The 10,125-nt window shown below is 30.0% G+C and overlaps 2 protein-coding genes across 2 annotated transcripts; both read left to right on the forward strand.

Moving 5' to 3' along the window:
- Positions 1-783: 783 nt before the first annotated feature.
- Positions 784-4,950, forward strand: LOC139781945 (odorant receptor 13a-like). Its single transcript, XM_071720824.1, has 7 exons — positions 784-856; positions 1,061-1,330; positions 1,900-2,368; positions 2,776-2,875; positions 3,045-3,170; positions 3,358-3,513; positions 4,734-4,950. Exons 1-7 carry the CDS (start codon positions 784-786, stop codon positions 4,785-4,787), a joined length of 1,248 nt encoding a protein of 415 aa, XP_071576925.1. The 3' UTR covers positions 4,788-4,950.
- A 1,344-nt stretch (positions 4,951-6,294) lies between these two features.
- On the forward strand, positions 6,295-10,088 carry LOC139781946 (odorant receptor 13a-like). Its single transcript, XM_071720825.1, has 7 exons — positions 6,295-6,337; positions 6,543-6,812; positions 7,381-7,849; positions 8,259-8,358; positions 8,528-8,653; positions 8,856-9,011; positions 9,909-10,088. Exons 1-7 carry the CDS (start codon positions 6,295-6,297, stop codon positions 9,960-9,962), a joined length of 1,218 nt encoding a protein of 405 aa, XP_071576926.1. The 3' UTR covers positions 9,963-10,088.
- The last annotated feature ends 37 nt before the right edge of the window (positions 10,089-10,125 follow it).

A 10,125-nucleotide genomic window follows, 5' to 3' on the forward strand; every position in this document is an offset into this window, starting at 1 on the left:
TATCGAATCGATATGAGAAGATGAATAACATCTGTTGATACAACTGGGAGAGTTTTACCACTTCTAATTTTGCGAAAAAATTCGAAGTTGACGGCTGCCTTATCTTCGAGACACGGAAACACGCCAAGATGTTTAATTATTTCGTAGCAAGAATGTTGTCGCACTTTTGAAAACCACGTCATAGAGTTATAACATTGCACTACATTATGAAGTCGGAGTTTTATGCTGTTATAGCTGTTCATAACCGACGTTCCACTAAAAGATATGTATAAACAATAAATAATTCTGAAATATTATGATCCGATTGATAGAGACAATAACGCGTTTATTCACGTGTGTTATGACGACGCATCTGACTTTTCGAAAGACGTTCAAAAGGTATGTATAATGACACGCAATGTCGTGTTATCTTATTTCTTTATCACAACGTTTCGGAGTTCTTATGGATTCTTATTCGATATATAGAATCCCATTGAAAATGCGATTACGCTATTTTTCATTTCGAAGTAAACGCATATATAATGAAACAAAATACGAAAAAACTTTGTAAACGAACATTCGCCAAACTTTTAATATACTGCGACGCAATATTTTCATCTCTTCTTTTATGAGGCCAGACGTAAACAATTTTTATGATCTGTTATATGCTTGTAGAGTTCTTTTTTGCACTACCAACAGCTATAATCAATTGGGGATAGCATTTTTAATATTTAATGCGCCTGACGAGGCCGCCGAGTTTTTGTACTTGTATGGAGAACATGCGCGATGATCGCTTTACATTATATGGGGGGGAAGAACGGGACGATCATCTTCATGTTAGTCTTCGATATGGACACGGAGTCTTCAGGTTATAAAGGTACGAATCCTATATCATGTATTTTTTGTTTATTAAGCGTGTTCTATATATTTAATAAATAAATTATTATTTTGCATTGTAAATCCATTTCTATCATCACGTATTATTGCTACCTTACGATTAGTCTTTTAATAATTACAATTTATTAATTTGTCAGATTATTTTATCTAAATCTTTTATTATTTCCGTACAAAAAATTGTCAGATTTCGCATGGGCAGTTGAATTACATCGTTTGGGTTTGGAATTGATCGGTTTATGGCCTATAGCCGATGAAGTTTCTAAGAAAAAATTGTGGTCCAATATTCGCGTAGGCTTTATTTTCATTACTCTGATAGTCGTCTCTAATGTACCGCTTGTATGGGCGCTTATACGAGTTTGGGGCGACATAGTACTTATGGTAGACAATTTACGAATTACATTACCTTTTATATTGGTTTCATTCAAATTTGTTATTATACGATGGAAACGAAAAGGTATGTGTTATATTAATTGATGTAAAATATCTCACCTTATATATTTTATTTCTATACTAAACTATTATATGATATTTATTACCAAAAGAAAATGTCCTATTATGAGATAGGATCCTAATATGAGATGGTGGGGTTTTTTCATGGTGGAATCAACAGATGGGGCATATATAGATAGGGCCTTTTAGCTTAACATATTTCATATTAGAATCCTGTCTCATAATAGAGAACTTTCCTCTACTAATGTATTAAATTATGATATTAGGAACAAGATCTACGTGATTTATTTTTCTTCTTCTCTCCTTTTCTTTCTCCTTGTGCAATCAATATCAAAATTAAATTATCAAGTGTTCATATTACTTTCCTTCTCTATCTCTCTTTTTGATAGTTTAGTTGTACTTAATTGTTAACTCTCGAGCCTCTCTAGAACCAAGAGTCGATCCATGTTCATGTGATGTTTATGTAATATCTGTGTTTGATGGCTCGGGAGTTAAGAAATAATTATAATTATATAGTTGTAAACAATTTGATATGTTTGCACATTATTAATATTATTTTTTTTTATTTCCAAGTTCTCCTATCTATTGTAAACGCGATGGCAGAGGATTGGATAGCATTAAAGTTAAGCAAAGAGAGGGATGTGATGCTAAAAAATGCACGATTTGCTCGATTACTCATAATTTCCGGATATGTTTTAATGACATCAGCATTTATCATGCTAATCATTTTTCCTTGCTTTGGCATAAAAATAAGACACATAACGAATCTCACCGATCGGAACAAACCGCTACCGCTGCAGACGTATTACTTCTACGACACTGATAAAAGCCCGCAATTTGAATTGACATTTCTTGTTCAAGCCATAACAATTTCTCTAGCAGCTATTATTTACACGTCGGTAGATGCTTTTCTTGGGCTCGTAATCTTTCACATCTGCGGCCAATTAGAGAACTTCAGACACCGTGTAGTCAATTTGGTTTTGTGCAAAAATTTTAACCGAGCTCTGAATAACAGCATAATGTATCATTTACGACTCATCAGGTGTGGATTTTGGCTACGACAATAGCCAAATGACCAACAAAACTTCTAAAAAAATTAGTTCTTGCACTTTTAAAACACTAGAATTTTTTTAAACGTTAAAATTTTCATGTCTATACTGTTATAAATATTAATTTGTAATATTAAATTATATAATACTAGCATCTTTTGTCAAAATTTATTCGGCTAAAATTGTTATTTTAATTTTTAATAAACTATAATAAATTAATAATAGCCTATAAAAACTGTTAATATTATTTCTTTAATTAAGAAACGTCTGAATAAAAAGTTAGTAAATAATATTAAAGTTATTTACATTTAATTTTTAAATGTACAAAAATCTTGTTAAATGTAGAATTTTATTAGCTTTAAAATGACATTTCTATTTAATTATCAGTTTCTGCTTCTAGGTTTGCCGATAACATAGAAAACACATTCTCGTTAATGATGTTTGGATTGGTACTATATTTTTGTAGTGTATTTTGTCTATTCGGATTTTTATTTCTTACTGTGAGTTCCAGTGAAACAAAATAATGTACTGAAAATATTTAAATTCTTACGTGTTTCTTTATGTTTGAAATGTATATTTATGCAATATAACTTGTGTGAGTCTATAAACTATTATATGTTTAACTTATATCAATTTGTGTTTTACTAATTAGCGAGATATATTATTTAGATAATTACTGATCGAGAGATAAATAACGCGAGTGGCCTACAAGCATGTTACTTGGCATTATGTGTTCTTATTTTATTTACATATACGTTTCTCTATTGCGGAGCAGGAGAACTTGTAACAGGACAAGTAAGTTATATATTTATACAATTACATTAGTAAAAAGTACGTAATACAAGAAATAAATTAAAATAAAATTATACATATAATCTGTATTAACGTATATACGTGTCTCAATATACGTATATTAATATTTGTCGCAACTTATATTGAAATAATATGTGTATTTATACGGTACATGTATGCATTTGTTAAGTGTGAAGCTGTATATCGTGCAATATGTGATCTTGAGTGGTACAAATTGGAATCAAGAAAAGCGAGGAATCTTATTTTATTAATGGTACAAGCCAGCAAACCGTTTTGCATCACTGCAGGAAAAATTTTTCCTTTAACAATGGCTACATTTTGCAGCGTAAGATATAATAATTTCTACTTTAACTTTTTGCTCTTTCGTACCAAATACTATTTAACTTATTTCCTTATTTAACACGTTCCATGCCGCCATGGGTAGCCCACGTTGTATTTTTCGTTCAGGCTGTTTAACATTTTGGCTATAAAGAAAAAAATAATCATGAAATATTTTGTGATACTATATGATTTATGGTACAATATTGGTATTGTAGCCCATAATATCACACCATGCAGCCCTGCGATCATGTTTTCGATTTGAGATATCGAATCACTATAATCTTTTATTTCTTACTTTATTTAAGAATTATCGATTGATATAGAAATGTTAACAAGCTGGGCATAATAGTTACAAGAAATTTAACTACAAAGGTTGTAATATTTTCTAAGCACTATCCCAACTATAATATATTCACGTATATTCTGTTTTAACGTTTTAACAGCATTATGTATCACTTTAGTTATAAAATATTTATTGATTAAATAATTAATAATAAACGTTTGTATAAAATATTAATTTTATTAGATAATTAATTTAACCCTCGGAGAACACTCTGGGTCAATTTGACCCTACACACACTTTGATCGTCCACCATTTTAAATTGACGAGTGCGATCAGCTAGAAAAAATTTCCAGATGTACTTGGAACATTGTTAAATCAATTGATATAAATAAAAAGTGCCGTTGGAATTATTTACATATTTTTAAAAATTCAAAAAAAATTATTTTTTTTTCAAAAAAACGTAATTTACGAAAAAATTTTTATTTTTTTTATTTTTAGTATTTCTGGCTAAAAATTTACGATTTCAAGATATTTACGATAAATCTCGAGATAAGGGTCAAATTGACCCTATATGTGTTCTCCGAGGGTTAAAAAGTATTCTTGCTGTGTTCTGAATTGCATTTAGCACATTAGGCCTTCATCATTATAACAATAACAATTTTTTAGTCATTATAAAATACATTTTATTTTACAAGTATAATAACCATGCCACATAGGTTATAGGTAATCCACGTGGGCGACAAATAATTAAAATTGGTCCGGCTCGGAACATGTTAATGCTCTTGATCAAAAGCAGTCAATTACTAAGCAAACATAAATGTAAAAAATTGTTATATATATTATTATTATAACATAGTATAAGAAAGTGTAACTAAAGTTATTTTTGCGGATATGTTTTTCTTCCATATTATATCCAAATAATAATATATACTTTCTTTCAGCTTTTAAAAACGTCGGCTGGATATATATCGTTTTTTCTAGCAAAGGGAAGTTGAAAATTACGTTAATATACTCTTATTCAGTCATTCTATAGGAAAGACGAATGTATATTCAATAAAATATTTCCAGACAAAAGCTAATAATTATGTCTAATTATGGCTAATAAAAATAAAGTTTCGTGTTATTTACATCGATGTTATTTGCATCGATGTTTATCATTTGGAAATTATATTATTATGCACCTTGATACGTGACAATTTTCAATATTTATTAGGAAAATAATTTAATCAAGTTCAAAGATTTGTATGTTGCATTTCTCTTAAAAAAACACTTTCAAACGGGTTAAATAATTTTATAATTATTAGCATTCTTTGTGTATATAACTAAATTTAGTGACAATAATAAACCGATGTAAGATGGATCAACCTATACGAATATTTCGATGGGAATATTACTGCTTGCTTTAATTTTATAAAGAAATGAAAAGAAGATGGATGAATGCTCTACCTTCTGGTGCAAAAACGTCAATTTTTTCAATTTCGTACAAATAATTAATATTTTGATTGCTTATGTACTATTGCTGTTTTCTTTAAATCACGGGCAAATGTCAAAGAGGAAATTTTAATCAGTTTAAAGGGCACGGTCGATTTATACGGAAAAATTTTCAAAAAATACGGAAAAACTCTTAAAAAATAAATATAAAAAATACGTATCTATTACAGTTTATACTCGATAGATTCATTTTCTGCGTTATATAAACGAATATATCTTTATAATAATTACATTTGAAACATACGATAACAATGATGTATTATCTGTTTCGTATTCCTTATATTTATTACGGCTCGAGCATGTATAGCGCGATCATTGTGTCAAGTCATACATCGTTAAGAACGATTATTTGAAAGCGATGAGATTCCGTCAATTCCCGGAACCTCAGGTGTCGCTCACCGACGATTCACGGTTATTTATATTTCCTCGAATCGGAGGATCACTCACTCTCAATCCTACCATCGGCATCGCCTCTAAAATTCACTTCGATACGAAAAATTGCTCGCGCTGCGAGTAGACAATAAACGAGAATCATATATAGAAAGATAATTAAGAAGAGAGTTCAAATCATTTAAAACACTACAAGCCGCCTGCTTCCCACGTGAGCGTGACCACATCATAATCAACCAGAGGCCTGTGCCTCGCCTTATGTCGACGGTGGAGTTACCCGGGACTTACACGCAAGGAAACTTAACAATTCAGGTCTGTAAAAGCTTCTTACATTTTCGTACCTATTACTTTGTTACAAGAAACTTTCACGACAGGCTTGTTAAATTTGCAAAGTACTGCGACGGAATATTTCCCATCTCTCGTCTGAGTATAAACGCTTTTTATAACTTTTTTGTACGTTTGTAAACTTTTTTTACGAGACGAGTACCTATGGTCAATTGGGGATAGCATTCTGAATATTTAATGCGCCTGACGAGGCCGCCGAGTTTTTGTGCTTGTATGGAGAGCATGCGCGATGATCGTTTTACATTATATAGGGGGAAGAACGGGACGATCTTCTTCATGTTAGTCTTCGACATGGACACGGAGTCTTCGGGTTATAAAGGTACGAATCCTATATCATGTATTTTCTGTTTATTATAAGTGTGTTCTATATATCTAATAAATAAATTATTATTTTGCATTGTAAATCCATTTTATCATCACGTATTATTGCTACCTTACGATTAATCTTTTAATAATTACAATTTATTAATTTGTCAGATTATTTTAGCTAAATCTTTTATTCTCTCCGTATAAAAAATTGTCAGATTTCGTATGGGCAGTTGAATTACACCGTTTGGGTTTGGAATTGATCGGTTTATGGCCTATAACCGACGAAGTTTCTAAGAAAAAATGGTGGTCTAATATTCGCGTATGCTTTATTTTCATTACTATGACAGTCGTCTCTGGTGTACCGCTTGTATGGGCGCTTATTCGAGTTTGGGGCGACATGGTACTTGTGGTAGATAATTTACGAATTACATTACCTCTTATAATTGTTTCATTCAAATTTGTTATTATACGATGGAAACGAGAAGGTATGTGTTATATTAATTGATGTAAAATATCTCACTTTATATATTTTATTTATATGCTAAACTATTATATGATATTTATTACTAGAGGAAAGTGCCCTATTATGAGATAGGATCGTAATATGAGATGGCGGGGTTCTTTCATGGTGGAATCAACAGATGGGGCCTATATAGATAGGGCCTTTTAGCTTAACATATTTCATATTAGAATCCTGTCTCATAATAGGGCACTTTCCTCTACTAATGTATTAAATTATGATATTAGGAACAAGATCTACGTGATTTATTTTTCTTCTTTTCTTCTTTTCTTTCTCCTTGTGCAATCAATATCAAAATTAAATTATCAAGTGTTCATATTACTTTCCTTCTCTATCTCCCTTTTTGATAGTTTAGTTGTACTTAATTGTTAACTCTCGAGCCTCTCTAGAACCAAGAGTCGATCCATGTTCATGTGATGTTTATGTAATATCTGTGTTTGATGGCTCGGGAGTTAAGAAATAATTATAATTATAGTTGTAAATAATTTGATATGTTTGCACATTATCAATATTATTTTTTTTTTATTTCCAAGTTCTCCTGTCTATTGTAAACGCGATGGCGGAGGACTGGATAGCATTAAAGTTAAGCAAAGAGAGGGATGTGATGCTAAAAAATGCACGATTTGCTCGATTACTCATAATTTCCGGATATGTTTTAATGACACTAGCATTTATCATGCAAATCATTTTTCCTTGCTTTGGCATAAAAATAAGACACATAACAAATCTCACCGATCGAAACAAACCGCTACCGCTGCAGACGTATTACTTCTACGACACTGATAAAAGCCCGCAATTTGAATTGACATTTCTTGTTCAAACCATAACAATTTCTCTAGCAGTTATTATTTACACATCGGTAGATGCTTTTCTTGGGCTCGTAATCTTTCACATCTGCGGCCAATTAGAGAACTTCAGACACCGTTTAGTCAATTTGGTTTTGTGCAAAAATTTCAACCGAGCTCTGAATGACAGCATAATGTATCATTTACGAGTCATCAGGTGTGGATTTTGGCTATGACAATAGCATGCGATCAACAAAACTTCTAACAAAATTAGTTCTTGCACTCTTTTACAATACTACAATTTCTTTGAACGTTAAAATTTTCATGTCTAATATAATGTTATAAATATTAATTTGTAATATTAAATTATATAATACTAGCATCTTTTGTCAAAATTTATTCGGCTAAAATTGTTAATTTAATTTTTAATAAACTATAATAAATTAATAATAGCCTATAAAAACTGTTAATATTATTTCTTTAATTAAGAAACGTCTGAATAAAAAGTTAGTAAATAATATTAAAGTTATTTACATTTAATTTTTAAATGTACAAATCTTGTTAAATGTGGAATTTTATTAGCTTTAAAATGACATTTCTATTTAATTATCAGTTTCTGCTTCTAGGTTTGCCGATAACATAGAAAACACATTCTCGTTAATGACGTTTGGATTGGTACTTTATTTTTGTAGTGTATTTTGTCTATTCGGATTTTTATTTCTTACTGTGAGTTCCAGTGAAACAAAATAATGTACTGAAAATATTTAAATTCTTACGCGTGTCTTTATGTTTGAAATGTATATTTATGCAATATAACTTGTGTGAGTCTATAAACTATTATATGTTTAACTTATATCAATTTGTGTTTTACTAATTAGCGAGATATATTATTTAGATAATTACTGATCGAGAGATAAATAACGCGAGTGGCCTACAAGCATGTTACATGGCATTATGTGTTCTTATTTTATTTACATATACGTTTCTCTATTGCGGAGCAGGAGAACTTGTAGCAGGACAAGTAAGTTATATATTTATACAATTACATTAGTAAAAAGTACGTAATATAAGTGTACGTAATATAAGAAATAAATTAAAATAAAATTATACATATAATCTGTATTAACGTATATACGTGTCTCAATATACGTAGATTAATATTTGTCGCAACTTATATTGAAATAATATGTGTATTTATACGTTACATGTACGCATTTGTTAAGTGTGAAGCTGTATATCGAGTAATATGTGATCTTGAGTGGTACAAATTGGAATCAAGAAAAGCGAGGAATCTTATTTTATTAATGGTACGAGCCAGCAAACCGTTTTGCATCACTGCAGGAAAAATTTTTCCCTTAACAATGGCTACATTTTGCAGCGTAAGGTTATGTAGATTATATATATATATATATATAATAATTTCTACTTTAATTTTTTGTTCTTTCGTACCAAATACAATTTAACTTATTTCCTTATTTAACACGTTCCATGCCGCGGACGGTACCTCACGTTGTATTTTTCGTTCAGGCTGTTTAACGTTTTAGCTATAAAGAAAAAAACAATCATGAAATATTTTGTGATTCTATATGATTTATGGTGCAATATTGGTATTGTAGCCCATAATATCACACCATGCAGCCCTGCGATCATGTTTTCGATTTGAGATATCAAATCACTACAATCTTTTATTTCTTACTTTATTTAAGAATTATCGATTGATATAGAAATCTTAACAAGCTGGGCACAATAGTTACAAGAAATTTAACTACAAAAGTTGTAATATTTTCTAAGCACTATCCCAACTATATTCACGTATATTCTGTTTTAACGTAAAACAGCATTATGTATCACTTTTAGTTATAACATATTTATTGATTAAATAATTATTAATAAACGTTTGTATAAAGTATTAATTATATTAAATAATTAATTTCAAAAGTATTCTTGCTGTGTGCTGAATTGCATTCAGCACATTAGGCCTTCATTATTATAACAATAACAATTTTTGAGTCATTATAAAATACATTTTATTTTACAAGTATAATAACCATGCCACATAGGTTATGGGTAATCCACGTGGGCGACAAATAATTAAAATTGGTCCGGCTCGGAACATGTTAATGCTCTTGATCAAAAGCAGTCAATTACTAAGCAAACATAAATGTAAAAAATTGTTATAATTATTATTATAACATAGTATAAAAGTATAACTAAGGTTGTTTTTGGATATTTTTTTCTTCCATATTATATCCAAATAATAATATACTTTCTTTCAGCTTTTAAAAACGTCGGCTGGATATATATCGATTTTGCTAGCAAAGGGAAGTTGAAAATCACGTTAATATACTTTTATTCGGTCATTCTATAGAAAAAACAAATGTATATCCAATAAAATATGTCTAGACAAAAGCTAATAATTATGTCTAATTATGGCTAATAAAAATAAAGTTTCGTGTTATTTACATCGATGTTTATCATTTGGAAATTATATTA

This window comes from Temnothorax nylanderi, unplaced genomic scaffold (genome assembly GCF_030848795.1).
Source record: "Temnothorax nylanderi isolate EJ_2023f unplaced genomic scaffold, tnyl_v1.0 TNYL_tig0376_pilon, whole genome shotgun sequence".
Classification (NCBI taxonomy): Eukaryota; Metazoa; Arthropoda; class Insecta; order Hymenoptera; family Formicidae; genus Temnothorax; species Temnothorax nylanderi.